Genomic DNA, 26,095 nt, shown 5'->3' on the forward strand with positions numbered 1-26,095 from the left:
AGAGAGAGAGAGAGAGAGAGAGAGAGAGAGAGAGAGAGAGAGAGAGAGAGAGAGAGAGAGGGCAGTTGTGCATATGTGTGAATATATGTGTGTGTTTGTGTACGCGTGTGTGCTTGGGTGTGTGTGCTTGAACAAGGGTCATTTAAGCATTTAAAAAAGTGATTGCTTTCTATGACGGCCAAAGTCAACAGACATTGTGGATGAAAAAGAAGGCACCACCCACAGAATATCAGGATGGCGCTATTTACTTTTCCTCGCCATGTTTCTCCACTCCTGTGTAGATAAGAGCTGTATCTCTGACACATAGGAAGGGGCTGCGGCCCAAAACGGAGGGAAACCCCGCAGCACTTACTTCCTGCTAGCATCAAGCCTCCGGATTCCCAAGCGGCACAGTGTACTCTAGAGGTTCTCACACTCACTCACTCTGAAGACATTGCACATATCTATAGGGGTATTTGCAAAGGGAAATCGTGCTCTTGGACCTGGCTTTGCAACACTCGGGACAAAATCAAGCATGCCATCTGCCAGCCTGAAATGTTTTCGTGCAAGGATTCCTCTGGGGTTTAAAGGAAAAGAAAATATGCACTCTTCCTCCGAGTTCATTCGTGGCAAAGACCATAACCTTGGCCACAACCCTCTGATGGAATCTGGAAATACTGAAATTATAATGACCTGCTGTTAATTTTCATTTCTCCACTAGAGGGCAGCACTTTCACTGGCTTGAGTTATTTATGCATACATTTACATGAGGTTGATATTGCAGCTGGAGTTTCTAATTAAAACCTGTAAGGAAGATTTTATCGCAAAGATTGGGGGAAAAAACACATAGATGGGTCACGAGAGCGAAAAAAACAAAACAAAAGTCGTTAGGGTCCTAATAATTGTTGCAAAAGGGGCAGCTCACATCAGGAAATCATGGCTGTGTTGTCGTCCAGGTCCAAACAACGATCATCAATCAATCAATCAATCAATCAACCAATCAACCAATCAATCAATCAAGTTGCATTTTTTGTAGCCATGTAATATAATATCAAGCGCTACTTTATACCAACTTGAAGTCAAAATAGGAAAAAAAATGTTTAGATTTGGTTTCAAAGCCTGAAAACATCTTTGATAAAGGAGAAAAAAAATGATTGTATGTTACTCACTGGTTTGTAAGTTGTTAACATCCATTGACTGTGTAATAATAGAGTTAGCTGTCTCTCTGCATAATGTTTATACAGTATAAACATCGTATTATCAAAGAGTTGTGTGCAATGGCGGGTTCTGCTAGTGTAAACACGACAACCAATAAATTATTTTATATAAACTTGGGGTACTTTTTTAATATGATATTCACATCACAATTCAAGAACATACATGCGGACACATTTTGAAACGCACAGAAACACTCCAATGCACAACAAACATGTACGTACACACACACACACACACACACACACACACACACACACACACACACACACACACACACACACACACACACACACACACACACACACACACACACACAGGGCAGAGTGGAATGACAGGTAAGGAGACTACTGCTTGTTTGGAGGGCCTGGGTTCGATTCCTGTGACAGTAGGCATCCTGTTGCTGCCAGTTGAGGTGTCCATTAGCAAGACACTGATTCTCTGAAAGAGCCAGCCGTGCTGTTGACTTTGGATGACCTGCAGTATGAGTTCCCAGTGGGAGAGGGGTGACCAAAGACTCAGATTTCTCCTTCCAGGACCAATATTTCACACACATACACACACACACACACTCTCTCTCTCTAAACCTGCCTCATCATCCGACAACATTCCATCCATCACAGTGTGTTTATACGATCTGCAGTTCCTTGGAGCAGCAGGGCCATAGGGCCCACAGGCTGATGGCAAACAGGACCACCAGCACCAGTGAGATGATGGTGAGGAAGGTCACGTAGCCGGCATGGGGCAGAAGGGGGGTGTCAGGAGCCTCTGCTGGTATCATGTTTGTCAGGTTCAGCATGTAGCCCAACGTCCAGCCAACTTCTGTTGTTTTTATCTGGAAAGTGTAATATGTTAGCGTAGGCCTGCAGAAAATGACACCGAGTCATCTGTCTATGCTCACCATGTTGACTATGGAAAAAAACATGCCAGTTCCCGTGATAATGCATTTGCATATACAAAACACTGACTTTTATGCATATGTAAATATTTTCTTATCAAATGGAGAAAAGGTCAGCAGTGCTCAGAAGTTCAAACAAGTGTGACGAAGGTGCATTTTGGTCGAGAACACACAAGTTCATAAACAGAAACGGTCCAAAACAATAGGACGTCATTAATGTACCGCCCTCGCCCTTTTTACTATAGTTGCTGTGATAGATGAAATCCTTTTCCCATAAATCTAAAAAGAGGTTAGCATAATTACAAGCAAAACACGCCCCCCATACCAGTGCCCCGATCTTGAGCTGCAGAGTTGGTCTGGAGAACAGAAATGCATTATGATTAAGAGTCCTTCTGTAAGCTGAAGGATGGACTAAGGAGGCAGAGAGTCTGTGGGCCTGTTCTGCAGGGAGTGTTGCACAGCTGTTAATCCATCATCATGGTGTGTAAGGTCTCCACATGCAGCGTTACTAAGAGACAATCAGCAGGCATTCTCATCTCATGTAGGACCTCCAGGACATGAGTCGTGTCCTGGATGTATGAAGGCAGCTGTTGGGCCAGAGGCTTAATACGAAAGTCTTAATATGAAATATGAAAGAAAAAAAGGGCAGCATGGTGGTCCAGTGGTTAGTGCTGTCGCCTCACAGCAACAACGTTCTGGGTTTGAGTCCCAGGGTCGTCCAACCTCAGGGGTCATCCCAGGTCCTTTCTGTGTGGAGTTTGCATATCTCCCCGTGTCTGCAGCGGGTTTTCTCCGGGTGCTCCGGTTTCCCCCACCATCAAAAAGACATGCATGTTAGGGTCAATACTCCTGTCTGGGCCCCTGACCGAGGCATGCCAAGATGAACTGGAGTTGGTCCTCGGGTGCTGCACGGCGGCTGCCCACTGCTCCTAGCTACACAGCTAGGATGGGTTAAATGCAGAGAAAGAATTTCTCCATGGGGATTAATATATTTTTGAAAAAAAGAGAGTCTGCAAACTAGAAGGCAGGCCAAATTTAACTAAGGGGATCCATTAGATTATATAATCGGCGTCCCCAGAGGAGATTCAAGATTCTTGATTTCAGTCCTTGTTTGTAGTTCTTCTGATGCATGTGGTCTGTTGCTGTGCATGGGTATATTGTTATTATTTTCTGTCTTGATCTCTGTACATTCATTTTTTCTTATATTTTTTTTTCTTCCCTCTACACATTTTTAGATCCATCTGGTGGTCATACTTTGCATGTGTCACCTGTGAGATCATTGGCTCTCCATTGCAGGTGTTTGTAATTATTTCGTATCTACTAAAGGAGAAACTGCTGTTTGTGCCGCTACGCGTGGCTACTGACCCATCTCTATGTTAACATGCACAAGTATTGTCTATGCTTTTAAGACTTTCACAATGAAATAAACATCTGAATAAAGGCTTATAAACCTTTTTGCCAGACAACTGCCTTGGACCTTTCTTCCCGATGCGTTGGACAGAGTGTCAATAAACTGGCTGCTAACTGTGTTAGCTTACGCTGTCTGCTTTTATGTACAGTAATAGTTTTAGTGAAGATTATGATCAGTGACTCCTTTACTGCACCGCCATTGTATAACTGATGCTCGACTTAAAGTTGCAACGCTGCAGATGCAAACTGAAGGCCTCTTTGATACTTTCTGTTGCTAACACACATCGTGTTTATGTCCTCTCTTGCAGGCTCGCTCTCTCCCTCTGACATCATTGTGTTCTCTTGTTGTCAATGGCAATTAATTTCAGTGCGCCCCTGCAAAGTAAATGACTTCCTTACTTAGATTGCACAATGTTGCACAGTTACAGAGTTTAAAGAGAAAAGCATCCTCCAACAAAACTGAATTCATTGCCACTTATATAGTAGCAGGCATTAGAAAATGCTTCTTGCGCTTTTATATAATGACTCGGGCGGTAAAGAAGGATCAGACGTTCATTCAGAATCAGAACCAGAATCAGAATCACTTTGTCGTTTCATGCACTTGCACACATGAAAGGAAAGGAAGCGTTGTTTCCTCCAGCCCACAGCTATGGAACGCTCTGACTTGACAGAAGAACTTGAACTTGCAGAGAACCCCTACGGCTCCTCTCCCTTTCATTTATGCATTTAATTTATTTAATTTTCTTTACTTTTATTACTCCCTCTTTCTTTTGTTTTATGTGTTTGTTGTATGTAGAATTTAAACGTGTCAATAAAAAAAAAAAAGCTGTTAGCTTAGCCTGCCCCCCTTCCGCGTCCTGTCAGCACGCCCTCGGTGTTTCCTCTTCAGGCGCAGCTCCGGTCAGGGCCGTGGTCCTTGGCCCACAGGATGCTCACTCAGCCAATCCAGCGCTAGCTCTCAAAGCCAGACACCTTCAACCCCCCCCCCCCTGCACTCCACACGACAACACTAAAAACCCAGTCAAGGCTAAGCGAGGCTGCTGCCAGACACCCCTCAGTGTTATCGGAACTGCCGGTCTGCATGGGCTAGCAGTTAGCTTAGCCTGCCCTGCCTCCACGTCCTGTCAGACCGCCCTCAGTGTTACCTCTTTGGGCACAGCTCCAGGCAGGGCTGTGGCCCCACAGGACGCAGCAGACCAAGCTCTCCCAGCTGATCCAGTGCCAGCTCTCCCAACCGTCAAACGAAGACAAACAGACGCAGATGTGGACAAAGACACTGCGTGGACGGTACTGGGTGAGGTCGCCGCAAACGGTAATTCGTGCCGCCATCTTCCCACACCAGTACTGGGTGAGGCCGCCGCAAACGGGAATTTGCGCTGCCATCTTCCCACACCGGAAGCAGTGACTTCACTTTCACATCCGGGTGTTTACCACAGTGATGCAATAATGGGATCATTGCTCGCCTTTTTTCTGATCATAATTTCAAAACGCACGTCATTTCTGCATCGGATATACACGTTGGGAACATCAGCAATATCACCGTATCTTTTATTCACTGTAGAAACTCCAAACTTCATAAACAAGGGTTTGCCAATACATGCATGTCAAAAAGCCAACAAATATGGCAAGCCATCTTATTATATTATTCATTTTCGGGCACCAGTCACTAAAGATTAGACACTAGTGCTTATTTTTTAAACACGAGTCGCTTTTGTAAAGTCACTAGTCGCTAAAAATTAGATCGTAGCCTTTCTCTATTGTTTGATCATGACCAGTCACTTTTCTCTTTTACTAGTTAAAATTCAATAAAGACTAGTTCGTTTATTTTAGTGACTAGCGCCTAATTTAAAGGCACCAGTCACTATTATAATCTATCTAGGAAAATATCAAGCTGCTTTTCAATTAAACCTTATCAGATGTCACATATTACATATCACTTTTCATTAAATACTAATTACTATTCAAATAGCACTAGTTGTTAATCCAGTTCACCTAGTCGGTAATTACTAGTGACTATTCATCAACGACTAGTCGCTGATCTGATTTTCACTTGTCACAGTTACATTGTTACTTGTTGCTATTCAGTATTAACAAGTAGCTTTTTAATGAGATCTAGTTTCTTCCAAATAAAGCTATCAACACATATATGTTTTCAATTGACATGTATTTTTTTTAACACAAGTTAGTCACAGCTAGATGTTGACATCAAAATTTCAGATCCAGCTAGTCAAAATGAAAAAGTTGATGGTGTCAAACTGAATAGCAACTAGATGAAAAACTACCAGGCTTTATTCAAAAGCAACTAGTAATAGAGGTATGTCAATGAGTTACTAATGTAATATCAATTAGCAATGATAAATAGTTATTAGTGACTTATAATCACTAGTAGGATTGTCTTAAAGACAAATAAAAATGTATTTTTAGACCTAGTATCTATTTTTAGCAACTAGTAACTTTTCAATAGCGCGAAGAATAGCTACTAGTATTTAAGATACTAGTGTTTAATTTTACGTGACTAATAGCTCATCACCTCAGCCATCTTCTTTTTTTTATGGTGGGCTGCATTCAGCTGGTGGGCTATGGGCCGTGTAGGCACTATTTGCCAAAAATGTAGCACTAATACTGGTTTTTTAAACACAAGTCCGTATTGTGAAGTTACTAGTTGCAACCCCCCCCCCCCACTATTGGAGAGAATCTAGGGGTTTTTGAGTTAGTTACTAGTAAATAAGATAAAAGAACGAGTGATTATTGAATTGTTACTCGTAAAAGAGAAAAGTGTCCAGTCATACTGATATTTGTGACTAGTGCTTATTCTAATAGAGCTAATGTCTAAGTTTTAGCAACTAGTGACTTTACAGTAGCGACTAGTAACAGTCAGAATAGCAACTACTGTTTGAAAAATAAGCGCTAGTGTCTAATTTGAAGTGACTGGTGGCTTAAAATTAATAAATGATAAAACAGCCTGCCATAAACAAGGAGAGTGCCCCCACGTGTTTTTCCCCTTCGAGTACTGTGTATCGGTGGGGCATCATGTGTGTCAGTGAGTTGAACAAAAATGTTGAACTTTTCAATTGTTTTAAGATAAATAAACCTTTCTCCTTCTCTTTCTATATCACACGCGCGCGCACACACACACACACACACACACACACACGCACACACGCACACACTGATAGTGCCTCCCAAAGGTCAAAAGGATATGATGTCAGTTGTGGAATTGATTTACCTCCTTTGGGTTTGTACTTGCCACTGAGGCAGGAAGTGAGTGGCATCTGACTTTACTGACCTCCTTGACGAAGGCGATGTTTGGGTAAGTCTTCGAGGTGAAGCGGAATCCCTCGGTCAGCAGGGTGAGGATGTACGTGCCAGAGAAACAGTACTCGGCCAGATACTTCATCTTTATTTTCGGATGCTGCTGCAGTATCTGCCCAGGTGGTGCAAACACAGTGATATTAAATCATCAATGTATAGACAGCCTGGGAGGTGTAGGCGAGAAAAGAGGGTGGATGAAAATGTGTGTGTGTGTGTGTGTGTGTGTGTACGTGGGTTATACATGGGTGGGTTATGCGTGGGTTATACGTGGGTTAAACATGCACTAACCTGTGACCAAGGGGTAGCGCAGTATTGTGCAAGTTTTTCCTTGATGGTTTCCAGTGGAACTGAGGTATCGGTGAGATTTAGGAAGTTCATCACAAAGTAGTACGCAGAGAAGGCCTATGGGAGAAGGGGGGGTGGGAGTGGGTGAAGAGCACAAGATAGATAGTCAGGTAAAATGAGGATTTCCATAAATGTGTTGATGTTAGAAGTACTATTTGTCTGTTATACATGCTACTGTTGAGCTTCTCTGACTCAGATATCATCTGCTTCCAAATGTCTGTCACGCGGCTGTTTTGAGAAAATGGTTAATGCCTGGTATCCTCATTGTAGCGTTTTATTTTCATCGTTTCCTCCGCAGGTCAAAGCGCCACAGACAGAGCAGGGATTTTATCATGACCGAGCGGTCAGGAGTTCGAATTCCTGGACAGATTACTAAGATGTTGACGAGGGACGTGAACAAGTAGCGCTCTCAGCTCTCTGAAAACTACTGTCGTTATACGCGACGGTGACTGGCAACCCCCAGACAATAGATTTTGCCATTCACAACAATGGGGGCAGTAAATATGAGAGTCGGTTTGCATGTAACACTTCTACACCTGCACCGAAACTCCCCAGGCCGCTCGCTGCTTCTGCGTCGCAAGCGCACCACTGGTGCTTAGCCATCGTTTGAATACAGCCGAGGGCGTTACTTGAAGAAATGAACTCACACCAAAAGACCCCTGCAAATGTGGCTGGAAGATCCCATTGAAGGCGCACCGGCTGTAACTGCAGTGGGAGAAGTTGAAAACACTCCTGATCACTTGTTGGCACTGTGAGAAGTTTCCTTTCCCGCTGTGCAAGAAGCCCGCGTGAGAAGTCGACAGGGGTTTCTTGTCGGAGACACATGGACTGTCATAGAGAAAGGCGTAAGATTTTGTTTCACTGTAGCCCGGGTGGAAACAAGGATCAGTCAACACCCCTGGACCTGACTAGGAGTGAGAGAAAAACAAAGGGGAAGACCAAGAGAGAGAGGAAGCAAATCGAATATTAGGCCCTTAGTATTGCACATTGAATCTCAGGTCAAGTTGCTCATCAAGTCTTGAATCAACTCTACAACTATGTTGGGCGTCAAAACTCTACTAATGGCAGATGTGAGGCCACCTGCTGGCGAGGAAAGCCTAATATGAGGCCCACCTTAATCTGCTGTTCCAGTGCCAGTCGGAGCACTTGGTCTTTGCCGTAACACAGGAAGCTGTGAGTGTACAGGTTGTAGTCGTTGCCGTAAAGCCGGAAGGTCACTGAGTTCTTTGGTGACTCAGAGCCGTCCTGGTGGTCGGGTACAAAGCTGATCTGAGTGGAGGCTCCACCAAGGTCGAGGGCACCTGTGGTAGGCAAGCCCTGTGCCACAGACAAAAGACCACTGAAGTAAATGGAGGCGTACACGGACAGACAGAGAGAGGGAGAGACAGACAGACACACAGTCAGACAGACAGACAGAAAGAGAGAGAGAGACAGACAGTCAGACAGACAGACAGACAGACAGACAGACAGACAGACAGACAGAAAGAGAGAGGAGACAGACAAAGAGAGAGAGAAAGACAGACAGAAAGAAACGAGAGAAAAGAGAGAGAGACAGACAGACACAGACAGACAGTCAGACAGACAGACAGACAGACAGACAGACAGACAGACAGACAGACAGACAGACAGACAGACAGACAGACAGACAGACAGACAGACAGACAGACAGACAGAAAGAGAGAGGAGACAGACAAAGAGAGAGAGAAAGACAGACAGAAAGAAACGAGAGAAAAGAGAGAGAGAAAGACAGACAGAAAGAAACGAGAGAAAAGAGAGAGAGACAGACAGACACAGACAGACAGACAGACAAACACAAAATACACTTACACACAAACTATATATATATATGTATATATGTATACATACTAACATGCAAATGATTGTGCTTTCTATACATAAAGGTGTACAAATGTATGCACACACACACACACACACACACACACACACACACACACACACACACACACACACACACACACACACACACACACAGGCACACATACAATGTAACATGTGCACATAGGTGCACAGAAACGCAAGCGTACAGCACACACACGGACCTGTAGAAGGCTGTCATTCAAGTAGTTGACAGTGACCCAGCCGAAGGCTCCCTCCTCCTGGCCGCTGAGGATCCTGGCTCCCTGGTAGGAGAAGGGGAACTCCTGCAAGGCTGCACCCACGGCCTTCAACACCTTGTCAGACATAGAGGTGTCTTCCATACTGTTTGTCCGCACGAAAAACCCAACCCAGTCACACACACACACACACACACACACACACACACACACACACACACACACACACACACACACACACACACACACACACACACACAAACCACATTTATTAGTGATTTATTTATTTACCCCAATATAAAATCAGTATTGAAAAACCATAAATAAACAAGTGACATGTATAACTGACTCACCAGTAACACACTGGCCTTGTGGTAAAGCTCACATGAGCAAAATAAACAGAAATAGACATCTGCAGCCACAGAAGCGTACAACTGTGTACAAGACTCACTCTACAGATAGTCATGCTTTGTTCTTAAGGAGCCATTGCAGATGTGTACACAATTACAGAGTAAAGTCTTGAGATGAGTTCACACTTTGGCACATTTGTAGGTTTGTGCCGTGTGTCTGTGAATGTTCTCATTCATCCAGGTCATGGTTATCCAAAGGAGTTGAATCAAGTGCAACTGGACTTGGTATATCCGTGAAGACGTTTCGCCTCTCATCCAAGAGGCTTCCTCAGTTCGTGCCTTTCTGACTAGACCAAGCTAGTCTGACTGGCTGGTGATGAGACTCAGATATTTAGCCTCTGGAGTCGTTATCAGAGCTATTGATATGCATGGCTCTTTGTGATCAGATGTTTATCAGCAGCGGTCGTTGGGGGTGTTAGTTTCGACTTCGTTAGTGCTCTATTCAGTGGTCATGAGTCGTGTTCTTGGAGGCTAGGCTTCTTGAGTCTCCTGGGTAGAGATGAAAGGACGGCATTGTAAGTGGGAGATAAGTGGTGTCGCAGACCTCCTCCTCTGTTGAGGGATGGTTTTTCCAGTTTTGCATAGATGGCTTCCTTCCACATGGGTCAAAATCCAAACACAAGAGGTCAACTCAGTGGACAAGAACATTAAGTTCACAAGGGAAGACGTAAAGAACAACAGTTTGCCCTTCTTGGACTGTGACGTCCACTTTGGGGAAGACAGGAGCCTCCACATTGGGGTTTACAGGAAACCTACACACACAGACCAATACCTACTTTTCGACTCACACCACCCTCTGGAACACAACCTGAGCGTCATCAGAACTCTGCAACACAGAGCTGACACTGTGCCCAGCAGCACTCAGGCCCAATGGGAAGAACACAAACACCTGAAGGGAGCTTTAAAAACCGGCGGCTGTCCCAGTTAGACCTTTGTGAAAACTGCAATACGTTCCAGAAAGACCAACCGGGTGAGCGATGAGGAGAAAAGGAACAGAAGGAATAACATAGCCATCCCGTATGTTTCTGGGGTCTCCGAGAAACTCAGGAGAATTTTTAACAAACACCGCATCCCGGTATACTTCAAACCCAGCAACACACTCCGACAAAGACTGGTTCATCCCAAAGACCGTGTACCACACACCCAAAAAAGCAATCTGGTGTATGCTGTACAATGCAATGAGGATTGCACTGACCTATACATAGGAGAAACCAAACAACCACTACACAAACGGATGGCCCAACACAGACGGCCAAACTCCTCAGGACAAGACTCAGCAGTCTATCTACACCTAAAGGAGAAGACACACTCCTTCGAGGACAGCAACGTACACATTTTGGACAGGGAAGATAGATGGTTTGAAAGAGGGGTGAAGGAAGCCATCTATGTGAAACTGGAAAAACCATTCCTCAACAGAGGAGGAGGTCTGCGACACCACTTATCTCCCACTTACAATGCCGTCCTTTCATCTCCACCCAGGAGACTCCAGAAGCCTAGCCTCCAAGAACAACAGTCAGTCACTAACGGCTCCAACGTCTCATGACCACTGAATGGAGCACTAACAAAGTCGAAACTAACACCCCCAACGACCGTCGCTGCTTAACATCGGATCACAAAGAGCCATGCATATCACTACCTCTGATAGCGACTCCAAAGAGGATAAATATCTGAGTTTCATCACCAGCCAGTCAGACTAGCTTGGTCTAGTCTGAAAGGCACGAACTGAGGAAGCTTCTTGGATGAGAGGCGAAACGTCTTCATGGACATATAACCAAGTCCAGTTGCACTTGATTCAATTCCTTTGGATAGTTTGTGCCGTGTGTTTTTGTGCATTTCTCGATGTGTGTGTGTGTGTGTGTGTGCTCATAAGCTGTACTTGAGAAGTCTCATGCCGGCCGTAGCTCCTAGGTAGAGGGGGGTCTCGTGGTGCCTGTTAATAGGCACCAAGTGCTCTGCCTTCCTCATACACTCTTTCAGAGACTCGCCTGCCTGGTGTGGGGCGGAATTATAACTGGAGATCCCTGGACCTGCAGGAGTGGAAAACATTTCATAGGAGATAAGTGCGTGGTGGTCAGAGCCTCAAGTCCACTTGGCTGGTGAGCCAAAGGTCGCCAGGTGAAATCCAAGAGATTTGGAATGGTAGTGGATAACTGACGATTAGCAAATGTTGGGCTATCGTAAAAACTGCTTATGCACCATTGAGCAATGCATGTTGCTTTGGAAACTACCCCCCCTTTTCTCCCCAATTGTATCCGGCTAATTACCCCACTCTTCCGAGCCATCCCGATCGCTGCTCCACCCCCTCTGCCGATCCGGGGAGGGCTGCAGACTACCACATGCCTCCGCCGATACATGTGGCGTCGCCAGCCTCTTCTTTTCACCTGACAGTGAGGAGTTTTGCCAGGGGGATGTAGCGTGTGGGAGGATCACGCTATTCCCCTCAGTACCCCCCCCCCCAACCGACCAGAGGAGGCGCTAGTGCAGCAATCAGGACACATAACCACATTCGGCTTCCCAATCGCAAACACGGACAATTGTGTCTGTAGGGACACCCAACCAAGCTGGAGGTAGCACGGGGATCCGTACCGGCGATCCCCATGTTGGTAGGCAATGGAACAGACCACCACGCCACCCGGACGCTGCTTTTAAAACTGTTCTAGCCGTGCTACCCAGTAAAAGGCTGGAGTGCAACTATTTATCTCTTCAGAGCCAATGTGTATATCTTCCTGACTACTCTAAATGTTTCCCTCAGATCAGTGCAATTAAAAGGGCGCCACTCCTTTATAGGCACAGCCACGTTACATAACTGGTAAAAGAAGAGGAACTGTCCGATTTAAAACACTGAATGATAAAACTTCAAAAAGCATGAACGATAATGCTTTGAATTTTACCTGATCAGCCTTTGCATCGCAAATGTGATTTACACAAGGAATGAGGTCATTGCAATAGGGTGGTGCTTTGATGTCTATATACAGAAAGCTAGCTTATAAGGCCTACGACAGCTTATACAGCCAACGGGAGCCAGTTTGGCAGATGTTTCTTCACATGACATGCATTTTAAATGTGTACTCTTGTGTACAAGAGTGCAAGAGTATGTTTGTCTGAATGTGCTCGCTCTGGACATGGATTTTTGAAGGTGTTTCTACCAGAATTTGTGTTTGCATGTGTGCGTGTACATGTGTGTGCATGTGTGCATGTGTGTGTGTTAGCGTGTTTTGTGTATGTACACGTAAAACTGAGGCTGTGGGGTAGTGAATGCATGTGAGTTCACGTGAACCCCATGCCGTACCTTTCACTTTGCAGGATGTCATCTGTTCAACTCTTCCCGTGTCGTTATCCTTCTCTGCAGGCCACTTGTAAATATACACAGCTGTATGGGAGGAGCCAGCGTCCAGTACAATACCATACTGGTGGAAAGAAAGAGGGCGACATCCCACGTCAGTGGTCTGTGACGTTATATTGATGGATGAGTCCTAAACAAGCGATATCAACTGAAACATGTGCGATGACGATAATATGGCCAAAGGACAAGTTTCCCCAAACAAGAACTGTTAATCTGCACTCTGTTCTGTTGTTAGTAACTGCATGAAGATAAACTTGTTTTAACTGGGAAAAGTGGTCTCAAAACACAGTGAAAGGGCCAGTGATGAGTGGATCCAGCTTGTGTATACTAGCAGTATAAAATGAGTTGTTGACACAATATATCCGGTTCAGCATTCGCTGGCTTTATTTGGCCATGCTCTGTGGAATAACATTGAAAGGTTAAGGTCATATTGACCTGTAGCCATATTTGGTGTGTTGTCTGAGGACTTTCATACTATGGGCTCTCGCACCATGAATGAATGGGTCTATAGGATCAGTATTTGAGGGGGGGGGTGGATACAGACCGGCCGCTTCGTGAATGCTCCTAAATTTGCATATTGCAGCGAATTCAGGGGAGCAGTCCGGGAACCGCCGCCGCCGGGACGCGAACCCGTATCTCCTGCACGGCGGGTGACAACGTTAACCAGTCGACTAAAGGGTCCGACACGTAATAGACACGTTGCTAACGTGTCTACTTATCCGTGCACGTTACAATATATTTGCATTAAAATTAGTTTTAGATCAATTGCACAAAAAAAGGTTACGATTACATCTGCCTAAAAAGAACATGAGCGGTCAAAAACACCGCACGTAATTTGCGCGTGATCGTGCGCGCCATGTCACTATTTATGACGTGTGTTGGTTGCGTCACTTCCTTCGCGAAATTCATTGCTCTGTTCCAGAAACACACTAGCGTCCTCCAGTGCAGAGTAATAGTTTAAAGTTGATTTTTGATTATTGCCAACATGTCTGGTTACAGACGCACCATGACTACCACCGAGGCGTTGCAGGCAGTGCCCAGCAAACAAAAAACGTCCCCAGCACGTCCCCTAAAGGTCCTTTCCGAACCTCCGGTAAATGTCATTGTGTAGGGTTTTCATTACGTCACGGGGACGTTATTTCGGGGCGTCCCTGTGATGTCCCGAAAGTCTTATAGACGTCCCCGTGACGTAATGAAAACCCTACATAATTACATTTACCGGAGGTTCGGGGAGGACCTTTAGGGGACGTGCTGGGGACGTTTTTTGTTTTCTTTTTTTTTTTTTTTGCTGGGTGGACAGCGGCGATTTTAAAATTGTTTGAAAAATAGTATCAAAGTTGTTAAAATGTTAATTTCGGTGTCAGACGTTTCTTAACAGACATACTAACATATGCAATACATTAATATCTCAATTGGGTATTTATCTTGACAACCGTGGTCTTGACAAACTGTGGGCCATGGTTGTTCTCATAGTTTTTAAGTTCCGGTCGTTGCTTGGGACTGTTTCAACATTTGTTTTCAGTTCTTTTTTTTTTACATTTCATGTTTTATAGGCCTTGTTGCGTGTGTTAGATTAGCAATACGTGTTTTCCGCTTTGCTTCTCAGGTAATATTTTCACTTGCTCAATTTTCCTATTCAAGTTCGACCATGCCTCTTTGAAGTTTAAATTATTTAAAAATAGTATTAGAGTTGTTAAAATATTCATTTTGGTGTCCCAACAGACATACTAACACATGTAATACATTAATATCTCAAACTGGGTATTTATCTTGACTGAATATAGAGTTTAAAAACCGGCCGTCATTTTGACGGCCCATGGTCGTTTTAGGTAGACGTGAAATCCCGGTCGTTCTAGTGTTAAACAGTGTGGTGCCTCGCTGTTGACTAAAGCGTTTCCCTGTGTTACTCTACTGTACCTTATACTTTGGGTGGAGGGGCTTGTTTTGCACCACCGCTACTGTTACCAGGGCAACGATCGCTACGATGCCGATCACGGTGATTAGGATGGTCAGGGGTTTGTGCCAGGGGTTCTTCTCTTTCATCTCTGGGGGTGGACAGGTGGGGAGCGATGGAAAAACACGGACAGGGGAGGAGAACAAGGAGAGGAGTTACACCGGCAGAGGAGACGAGTGAGACAGTGTAATAATTAGCCTTACGAGAGTCTTACCAGCAGATGTAGGTAACTCTAGTGTGTGCGTGCGTGCGTGCGTGCGCATGCGTGTGCGTCTGGGGTGGCCTGACATGAAGGGTGTTTCCCTTTACCTCAAATGTTACGTAATCACGGTTCACAGATGGTCTTCTGACAGTATGGTGAGCCATCTCTCTCTCTGTGGAACCGCTTTCAGCTGTTTTCCTTTGATTATAATGACTCTTATTTGAGTAACAACGCTGTTTGACAACACAAGTCCCTTAAAGCACTGCCAAATACATTAGGTAATGCTTTGGAAAAAAAGAATTGATAACAAATCTGTGTGCGCATTTGTTGCTGTGGCAACCGGCCACCCGGTTAACCAAATTGTTTGAAATCGAAACCTGACTTCTCCATCAGGACCATCGCACTGGCCCGCTGTAAATGATTTCTAATCACAAGTGACGGCAATTAATCAGTGAAAGAGAGAGACTATTAACGGCGCAGTGTTCACATCTTCTTCTTTGGACGTATTTTTGGTTTAATCTCCGACGTGGTACGTTGCTGTCTGCCGAGGCTTTGCGTTGTTTCCATTCCTTTCTAAGAACTCCTCTTTCCACTGTTTACAGCTGGGATTTGCCCCCCCCCCCCCGCGCGCGCGCGCACGCACGCACACACAAACCAAATATACAGAGACACCGTTGAGGACACTTCACCATATGCCAATTATCTATCAAAAGAACAAACATGATGTAATAAGCTACCTCTGCATGTTTCCTTGTGACAACCAAGATGGTGAGCTGAATTATAAAACACACACGCCCACCCACACAGACCCACACACAAACACCCACCCACACAGACACACACACAGACACGTGCATGCATGCACGAATTCACACGATTGATCATTAGCTGGGAAAGTAAACAGGTTAGTCCACTCCGCACACACATGTGTCTGGCGTCGCACCAACACACATGAACACACACTATAGAGACACAGCAGACTGCACAGTCCACGCTCTCGGACGTAACAGAAGGTCTTGACCACAAAACCTGTTTCCTTGCTGCGGTAGCACCGTGAGACTGAACCTGACCCTAGCATTTGTGTGTAAAGTCCCAGACGGGACAGAGATCAAACCCACTGAGTCCAGGGCTGTAAATGAGCAAACCAAATGGCGGACAGAAAGAGGAGCTAGTGAGAGACAAGACTTACCTCTGTTGTCCAACTCAGTGAGCCCACCACTGAAGGGGGAGAAAGGGAGTGAGAGACAGAGAGAGACAAAGTGCAACTCGGACACGTGACAGCAAAGGAGAGAGAGAGAGAGAGAGCGAGAGAGAGAGAGAGAGAGAGAGAGAGAGAGAGAAGAGTGACAGAGATAGGGAGAAGGGATTGCAAGGAGGAGAGAGAGGGGGAGAAAAGAACGACAGATAGGGGGAAGGAAATGCAAGGAGGAGAGGAAGACAGACAGGAAAAGAGCGGAAAGTAACAAAATGATAAAAAGTTGAGATTTTCTGTGATGGCCTAACAAGGGAGTAGAGAACAGCGGCGTTTGTACACGTGCGCGCGCGTTGTGTGTGTGTGTGTGTGTGTGTGTGTGAGTGTGAGTGTGTGTGTGTCTTTCCAACAGACCGGCGCTGAGGTACTGAGTCTGGCATTTCCTCCCCAAGCCAAGGCAGCTCAGCCAGTCACTATGGAGACACGTGGTGTGTGTGTGTGTGTGTGTGTGTGTGTGTGTGTGTGTGTGTGTGTGTGTGTGTGTGTGTGTGTGTGTGTGTGTGAGAGAGAGAGAGAGAGAGAGAGAGAGAGAGAGAGAGAGAGAGAGAGAGAGAGAGAGAGAGAGAGTATGCTTGTGTGGACCCCTTAAAAGGGATCTTCTCTCAGAAGAACTAATGAGAGGCAGCCTCACTCTTATTTACCCCCAGTCTCACTCCCTCCTTCCCTCCCTCCCTCTCCCCCTCCCTCCCTCCCTCCCTCCCTCCAGTCTGCGGGATGTGCAGCAGAGAGGGGAAGTGGGGACTCCCTTGTTTAGCTGTTTGTATGGTTGGCAGGCAGTGATGTCATCTCTGTGACGGATTGGAATCCCCTCTATTTCCCTTAGGCAGTACGCGTGCGTGTGAGCTCGTGGGAGTGTGCGTGTCTCGGTTTGTTAGAGGAACGAGGCTTGCTGCTGGCCGCGAGTAAGTGCGCTTGTGTAGACCTGAACACGACTTGCCTGTAAATGAGAGGAACCATTCAGTAACAGTTTTGTCCTGCTCCATCGGCCGCACGCATACGAGAGCACAGTTTGCTGTGAAATATTACGAGAACGAGCACACGCATGAGGGACACACACACACACACAAGGGTTTGCGCACACAAAAACACATGAAATTAAGTATCGTGCAACCCATCAAATCAATTTCCCCACCAGTTCCTCCAAGATCATTAAGGCTAGCAGGCTCCCAGTAATAAGACACACATCATTTGTGCAGCGCACTGCCAAAAACAGCATGCATTCACAACGCCGAGTATCCTGTAATTGTTCAGAAATGGTTAAGACAAATACCATTGTTTTCTTAGGACTAAATGGGATTTTCGCCGCTATTGTCCCTGTTTCAAACATTCTCCGGAGGGGGGGGGGTCGAGGGTTGCCTTAATGAAACGGCCTGATTGCGGTTGTTGCTGTTCATTTGTGCAGCGCCTGTTCTCCGTAGTCACTGTACAGAGCGCCGTATCCGATAATGGATCTTGTTTTTACAACGCAACATAATGGCGCCCTTGTAAAATGGGAACAGCCAATGCAGATATAACGCCCTCATCGTGCATCAGCAAATGAAAATGGCTTGTCGCAGCTTTGAAGGGCGGCTGGCGCCCCACTGGGAATAGAACCATCAACCCTGCCCTGCTTTACAGCTCCGCTTAGTGCAGGACAACCACTTATGTTGTTATTGTTGGACTACATTAAACACTACTCCCCTGTGTGTGTGTGCGTGTGTGCGTGTGTGGGAGGGGTACTTGTGATTGGTACATACTATGTTTACTTGTGTTAAAATGTCTCCACATGGCTCGACTCACACGCTCTCACGGCAGCAGCTGTTTACATTTTAAGCCACACTAAGAACACACCAGCCCATCTGTTATCTGTGTGCCGCTTGACGCGAAAAACAGGCGTCGGCTGTGAATATGTGACGCCGTCAAAAGGGACGGAAAATACCTGCATGGCTGCTAAACCTTGCAGCGTTGAGCCTGCTAGGTGCGTGCCGCCACATAAGCTCAACGATGAGAATCTCCACCGGTGTCGCTCTTCAATAGAGAAAGATCAAAATGCGCCGGATGACATCAACTTCCACAGACAAGAAGGCCGATCGTCCCCCCCCTTTCTCTCATGTGTTTCTTTTTTCCTTCTTGTTACCCCCCCCCCCCCATCGCCCCTTTTCTCCCCAATTGTACTCAGTGGTGCCCCCAAGGGGTGGCCTGATACTATCCCTGGCCCCCCCGCTGGCCCCCCCAGCCACGAGTCGCATATGCAGAATATGCTTCTGATTATGCATAATATGCTTCTATCTGATATTTTATATTAGGTGCTGTTCATTTAAATCAATAATGTATATTTTTCTTAACTCTCATATTGACAGTTTTCAACTAGCCTATACAGTATACTACAACAGCATCATAGAATTCCCGAAATTCAGTCATGGCTTTTGGTTTTGGTGTGCCACCCCAAGATTTTCAGTGGCCCCATTTGGCCACCCCTATGAAAAATTTCTGGGGGCGCCACTGATTGTACTTGGCCAACTACGCCACTCCTCCGAGCCGTCCCGGCCACTGCTCCACCCCCTCTGCCGATCCGGGGAAGGCTGCAGACTACCACATACCTCCTCCGATACATGTGGAGTCACCAGCCACTTCTTTTCACCTGACAGTTTCGCCAGGGGGATGTGGTGCGTGGGAGGATCACGTTATTCCCCCTCCCCCCCAGTTCCCCGTCTCCCCCGAACAGGTGCCACAACCGACCAGAGGAGGCGCTAGTGCAGCGACCAGCAACGGAATAGACCACCACGCTAACTGGACGACCTCTCTCTCTCATGTGTTTTTGAGGTTTGTTTGTTGTTGTTTTTTTGGTCTTTTTCCCTCATTGTTCACAATCGTTGAGTTTGCATTGTGCAGCACAACTTGCATTGGATTTGAAGTGTACAGTACAGTGGGGATGGCCTGGCGGCCTGTCCAGGGTGTCTCCCCGCCTGCCGCCCAATGACTGCTGGGATAGGCTCCAGCATCCCCCGCGACCTTGAGAGCAGGATAAGCAGTTCAGATAATGGGTGGATGGATGGATGAATAGTTAATTTGGGTGAGAAGGGGTAGGAAAAATCAGTGTACGCTTCCTCCTACTCCTTTTCCAACATGTAACAAATAATCTGATGCGTACGGAGATTTGTTCGCTGAGTGTGTGATGCGTGGATTTGTTGATCACTTCAGATTGTTGGCAATGGCTTATCTGTATGTTATATCCTGCTTATTTACATGCTCGACATAAATCATCATCCTCATCTTCATCAAAGTGACTCGGAAGAGTAGTAGCGAGGAGAGTGGTGTGTTGATGTAATGGCCTGCGAACCCAACGCTGCAAGTCTTGCTCGCTGTGCACGGGACCAACATGACCCAACATTCACACTAACCGGTTTCGCCAAATGGATAAAATCATTTCCGATGGGGGCGTCGAGGAAATCATCCGCGGTGAGAGAAGTCAGCTAGAAAAGCTGACTTTCAGAGACTCCTGTCTTCGCTGTGCAACATGGGCGCTTAGTTTCCAGTCATTTGCACGGATCGTTAGTTTATATCATAATCAAACTGTGGTTTTACCATCTCTTTATTTTGTCCCTTGAATGAGAGCTAGCTGCAATTACACACCCCTATCAGTTTCTATATATTATAATTTCTATATATTAGAATAAATGAACTGCTGCATAAGGATATGGTTTAGAAACCGGCTTGTTAGGGGGGGCGTCTTTCAGTATTATGAGGGATACTAGAAGAACCCCGCTACAATGTAGCGGTTTGTTTATCCACCCGTCTAAATCTCCCTCCTCCTCATCCTGCCAGCTAACCGCCTTCCCCCTCCCCCCAAATACGCAGAATCATCTGAAATGGCGAGAAAAGTGGTTCTTAGCCATTTTTAGAAAATGCCTATTTTGCATGATTATTGTAATTATTTTAATTTTCTGCTATTTTTCTGGTCCTCTCTGGAACAATACCTACCGCCTCCAAAAAAAATGAGGATCATAAGTGCATTTTTGCAAAAATGCATTTATTTTCCATAATGCCAAAACATTTCTAAGTCCCAGAAAAAAAAATTATAGGTAAAAAAATCAAAGATGCTCAGAATAATCTGAAATGCAGAGAAAAGTGGTTTTTAGCCATTTTTAGAAAAATGCATATTTTGCATATTTATGCATACTTAATTATGCATAATTTTAATGTTCTGCTATTTTTTATAGGTGCCCCTGATCATCCCCAATAACCTCCAAAAAGAATCAAGGCCCCAAGTGCTTTAGTTTGGCCGTTTATAGACTCTCACACAGACACACACCACACACCAGACACACATTGTGAAAATACGGGAGTAGATTTTGTGCAAAAGGCCATCTTTGTTGTCGTTTCTCACTGACTTACGTGAGGATTGGTGGCGTTTGACCTCCATCAGTTAAAAACAAACAAACCTGGCTGGGTTTTCACTACTGGTGGTACTGTATTAGATGAGGTTGTGCTGCCGTACCTGCTTGTTAGCCGCACACACACAAAAAAATTCCCCTCCTTTTCCAACTTGCAGCTACCTGCCTTTATTGAAGAAGAGACAACACTTGTGATCTGCATGGAAAGTGCCGGCAACCACCAGAGTGACCAGGTGCAAACATGTTCACAGTTTGCATATCAGCGGATTAGCTTCTGTCTGAAATGAGCCAGGCTTGCTAAGTGGGCCGTCAAAAAGGACGCTCGTCCGTATGTAAATCTTCCGCATTGCGAATGTAAGTCCTAACGACGCATTTAGTCCCCTTACATTTGCGTGCTTAGAGGACATACTTGAGGTGTGAGACACTGACGCACACGTTGAGACACAATAGGTAAACTTTCACCAGCCTCTGGCTAATGTTAGGAGGAGTGAGATCACCGGGCCTCGTGATGACTGTTTTCAAGAGAAATTCAATGCAGGCTGAAACACATGCTCGCAAGGAGCTCCTCGATTTTCCAGGACACACAGACACACACACACACACACACACACACACACACACACACACACACACACACACACACACACACACACACACACACACACACACACACACACACACACACACACACACACACACACAGAGCTCAGTATTTCCATATCCGCTCCTTTCAGTGATAATGAAGTATTAAGGTGAGGCAGGATGGTCAAGGAGACAAGGGGAACAGGGAGTGGAGGATGGAGAGAGAGCGAGAGAGCGTGGGAAGTTACAGGACAAGGGTTTGGAGTAGGAAAGTGAGACAGCGAGAGATCTACACACACACAGGCAGTAACGCAGGGTGACAGCGCTGTTGTCGTCTGTCGTATCTCCTCTGACGTTGGTCGTATTTTGTTATGTCATGTATTTTTTCGGCGGCTCAGTGGTTAGTACCGGCATCTCACAGAGGGCCCTGGGTTCAACTCCGGCCCGTCCGCGCAGGTTTTGCATGTTCTCCCCTGTTCTGGTCTGTTGTGTGGGTTTCCTCTGACTAGTCCACGGCTTTGTGACACACGGGCTCGAACGTCATACGTCCCCTAAAATTAGGAGCTGTGTCTCTAAAGATATCGATGATGACTCTGCTCTGCCCGCGTGTTTGTGGCTGGACAGTACATCGTATGTGGTGAATGAGTGGGTGACAGGGTGGGAGATAGACTGTGCAGCTTCTTCATGACAGGAGATGACACACAACAGTGTCTCTGTCACACAGATTGTGGATGTGTTGGGCCAGTCTTGCTGGGCTCAGTCATCCACAATGAGCCTCTATATATGTACACACATGTCCATCAACGCCGTAACAACCCGGCTGGTAAGGATAATGTAGAGTACACCACACGCACAGACAAACACACAGATTATTAAGAGGGACAGGAAAGGCAGAGACATGCAGCTGAGGGCCTGGGCCGGATTCAAATCCAGGCCGCTGCGGTAAGGACCCAGCCTTATATGCTCTACCAGGCGAGCCACCGGGGCGCCCCCACAAGTTAGGTATTGTTAATATTTTAAATGCTTTGGTGTGGCTCGCCTGACGAAGGTCAGCTCGGAAGGCCAATATACAATGGAGTGGGGGGGGGGGGTCCTGCAGAACAAATTTAATTTAGTAAAAGCAGTTCAAGAGTAAGATTAGACATATATAAGCATACACACATGCATGCACACAGACACACAGACACACACATGCAGGCACACATATGCATAAACACATCGCACGCATGCACATTTGCATGCACGCTCACTCGCATGCATACATGTTGTACACACACACAAAGAAACAGATGATACTGTTAAGATAGGTAAAACACTCAAAAGACTTCCCCCAGTCCCACACAAACAGCACTGGCGTCCCGGGACATGGCATCCTTGAGTTGTCGCTCTTCTTTTGTCCTTACTTTTCCTCAGCTTATCAATCACATCTTGTCGCCTCGACGCGGTGGAAAAATAGACCGCACTCACTCAACGGTTCTATAAATACCCTTTGCTCTGACTATTGTGAAACAGCGTCATCTGTATCAGGGTATTTCCTGTAAAGGAAAACCACAGCCAGGTCATCTGATGAAGCTCGGAGAGGAAGCGAGCATCTCTGACCATGCTGCTTTGCCCTGCTTGCCAAAGGGACATGTCAGCAACGACTCTGCCGCTGGGATTGCCCAACACGAACAACGGCCCCGCCGCCCCTCAGCTGACAAAAAGCCAAAATACAACTGTTTTGGCTTGGAGGGTGGGGGGTGGAGGTCCACAGAAGTATAAAACAACCCTTTCAGGCTTCCCTGGTCACATTTAGTCACATAGTAAATCTCAGGATTCCTTCTTCTCGGCGTATGTCCAGATCGCCTGGGTGCAGAGCAGCGGGGGTCCTTCACGTCCTCGGGACTTGGTTGAAGTGTCGACTCTTGTATACTTCTCAGTGTCTCCTAAACTTTACAGCGCTCCAGCTTGTGTCGCGTAACACAGCAAACCAAATTCATCAGGCACAAGTCAAGAGAAAGAAATGAAACACATCAGGGCCCCGGTCGGTATCAAATGGCTCTGCTCGGATCCTGATCGGTATCATCGAGTTATCGACACAGAGGACGTGTAATGCTGCTGACCCTCTCATACAGTGCCCGTCTAGTTTTGCTGTCTAGGCGTGCATCTGCCATAGGATAATATTGCTTAATTGAAACTTTTGATCCCGTGCAGCACAACACCAGTACGGCACTATAGCTGCCGATGTGAGATTTGTTGCTCTGAGCGTTACCCCCGGCCTCGTCAGCTGGATCCAGATACACAACCTTTGCCTGCAGTTTAATCTCAGTCGCTTACAGTGCAATCGACCCTATGCAATCCAGCAAACCTCACACGCTCCTGCCATGCCTTGGCACGGGTTCGCTACACCATGCATATCCTGCGCTGTGTAGTCCACAAGGATCCCCCGCACCCTTTAAATCCCACAACCACAGCAAAACCCACCGGCACCTGCCTCCACCACCCGTGATCACACTCAGGCACATGCTCCAGAAAGCCCACACACCTGTCCCAAACTGCTCCACACGAGCACGCGTGCACGCACGCACACACACACACACACACCTGATACTTAACATTCATAGCTAGTACAGAATTCTGCTGATTACACTGTCTAATAATGGGTCTCCTGTCTGCCATCTGGTATGTAATGTGTGTGTGTGTGCGTGCGCGTGTGTGTGTGCGTGCGCGTGTGTGTGTGCGTGTGTGTGTGCCAGTCATGGCAGTACACCTACCTCTTTGTGCGGACATGGGTCTCACTATCACCACAACACAATGCTCTTTCTATTCTTTCTCCCTGCTCTCTCCCCCTCTCTCTCTCTTTTATTTGTCTCTGTTCCTGGCCCTCTCTCTCTCTCTCACTCTCTCTCTCACTCTCTGTCTTTCTCTGGTACGACAGCTCTCTGCTTACTCTAGTGTTTCTCAGCACCTCCTTTCACATACGCTCGCTTTATTAGGAGAAGCAGAGTTTCCCTCCTCCCACTGACCCCCCCACCCCCCACTCTTCACAGGCTTCACAGCTTCTCATTCTGTTTACCCCTCTCTCATTCTCTCTCTCTCTCTCTCTCACACCCTGCCTCACTCTCCCAATCTCTCCATATTTGTCTCATTTTGTGCATCTCCCTCACTCTCTCCCAGTCCTCATCTGCTTGCTTCTCTGCCTCCCTCCCTCTCTCTCTCTCTCTCTCTCTCTCTCTTTCTCTCTCTTTTTTTTTACTGCGTCTTTTTTTCTGTCTCCTTCTGCCCCTTCCTCATTTTCTCTATGCCTGCTCATCTGTGTCTGCTAAAAGTGGGTCAAACATGAAAGCATCTTCAGCTCTGGATGGGAGCAGCGGCTGAAAGTGAGGGAGATATGAAGCAGAAGGCGCGAGGAGCGGGCGAGGTTCTCTGCTTAAACGCTCGGCGCCAAACCTCCTTTTATAATCAGTGCAGCCAAACGGAAGCCCTTTCACCTCTGGGTGCCGACGGACCGGATTTACCGGCCGATTTACATCCGAGTGAGGTGGCCAATGAAATCAAGTCCAAGTCGACGGGACACGAGGAAAAGTGATTCGCACACGCGGAGCAACACAAAGCTTTAAACCCAGGACTGACACAGGACCTTATGGCAGGGGTCATAGTAGGGACTCTGTTACCTGTCCAGCCCGTGCATGTGTATGCGCGTGCACGCGTGTGTGCACGTGTGTATGCACGTGCGTGTGCGTGTGTTCTTTCGCACATCTGTCTGACTCACTCCCTACACGTTTCCCACACTTTTTCCCGAGGCAAACACAGTCTTATCTATGTTGGGTTCATGATTGATAGGATGGACCTGTGTGGTAAAATAAACCAGAAACCAAAAAAAAGAAAAGAAAGGATGTCAAAACAACTTAGACATAGCCACAAAAAAAACCAAACTTAGACATAGCCGAGCATTAGCAAGGGCGCCTTCTCCACGGGGCCGCCGCGCTCCTGTAATGATCACCAGGACAACAACGGCGGCCATCTCAGACACAGCGCTTGCGTTTTCACCCACCACAAGAGGTTTCATGTTGCCCGGAGCCTGTCCCACATTAAACGCACTGGAGGACGAAAGCAAGTCACAAGGGAGACCGAACTAATGCGCCCCGCCGGATGTCACGCCGAATAACGCGTAGAAAAGTCCACGTGACACACGAGCCTGATCTCCTTCGATGGCTCCGGCTCCGGCTCCGGCTCCTCGCCCCGCCGCATCTTGCCTCTCGTAGGACACGTCCGTCGAAATCTCGCCGTCAATAAAGTTCACCGTCCCGGCGCAGTAAGGCACATTTGCTCCATCCCTTCGTCCCTTCCGGTCACTGGGCGCCCTGACTGCCCCTTAATTATTCTCCTCCATCCGACACCACGCGCTACGTGGAGATGTTCACTGACTCACATGTTGGATGATGGTTTATCATCAGGACACCAAGTCCGGCGCGAGGGGCCTCAATTCTCAGCATAGCCACCCCTGCGTTGAATTGTATGCACGCACCGTTTCCGTTTTCGAGCAAGGCGTGACCCTGACTGATGTCTGGTGTATTGCGTTACACACACAGGCTTGATGGACAGCTGTGTCATCGCACCAACAGGCTATTACAACAACGGTTGGCCTGATTTTGGGATGAAAGCTACGGGAGGACCCGCACAGTCCCTCTGGGTCTTTCACAATTTTCACCGTTTCCTCTTTTTTGGGGGAGTCTGTTAGTGGTGCAGGCGCAGATCTTTTGGTT

The 26,095-nt window shown here is 46.6% G+C and overlaps 1 protein-coding gene across 1 annotated transcript; it reads right to left on the reverse strand.

Annotated features, from left to right (window-relative positions):
• Window positions 1–1,315: 1,315 nt before the first annotated feature.
• Window positions 1,316–24,438, reverse strand: entpd1 (ectonucleoside triphosphate diphosphohydrolase 1). Its single transcript, XM_056297775.1, has 10 exons — window positions 24,104–24,438; window positions 14,905–15,032; window positions 12,934–13,051; window positions 11,521–11,671; window positions 9,220–9,379; window positions 8,273–8,476; window positions 7,807–8,067; window positions 7,103–7,216; window positions 6,789–6,926; window positions 1,316–2,029 (listed from the first exon to the last, which is right to left on the reverse strand). The coding sequence occupies exons 1-10, from the start codon at window positions 24,117–24,119 to the stop codon at window positions 1,823–1,825; spliced, it is 1,497 nt and encodes a 498-aa protein (XP_056153750.1). The 5' UTR covers window positions 24,120–24,438; the 3' UTR covers window positions 1,316–1,822.
• Between the last annotated feature and the right edge of the window lie 1,657 nt (window positions 24,439–26,095).

This window comes from Lampris incognitus, chromosome 17, assembly GCF_029633865.1.
Source record: "Lampris incognitus isolate fLamInc1 chromosome 17, fLamInc1.hap2, whole genome shotgun sequence".
In the NCBI taxonomy this organism is placed as follows: domain Eukaryota; kingdom Metazoa; phylum Chordata; class Actinopteri; order Lampriformes; family Lampridae; genus Lampris; species Lampris incognitus.

Excerpts from the sequence above, each read along its gene's own strand:
- entpd1 (XM_056297775.1), bottom strand. Across the intron at positions 13,052-14,904 it reads CCCTCCACCCAAAGTATAAG|TATGGTATTGTACTGGACGC; the intron begins GTACAGTAGAGT and ends TCTTTCCACCAG. Across the intron at positions 6,927-7,102 it reads GCGCTACCCCTTGGTCACAG|ATACTGCAGCAGCATCCGAA; the intron begins GTTAGTGCATGT and ends CCACCTGGGCAG.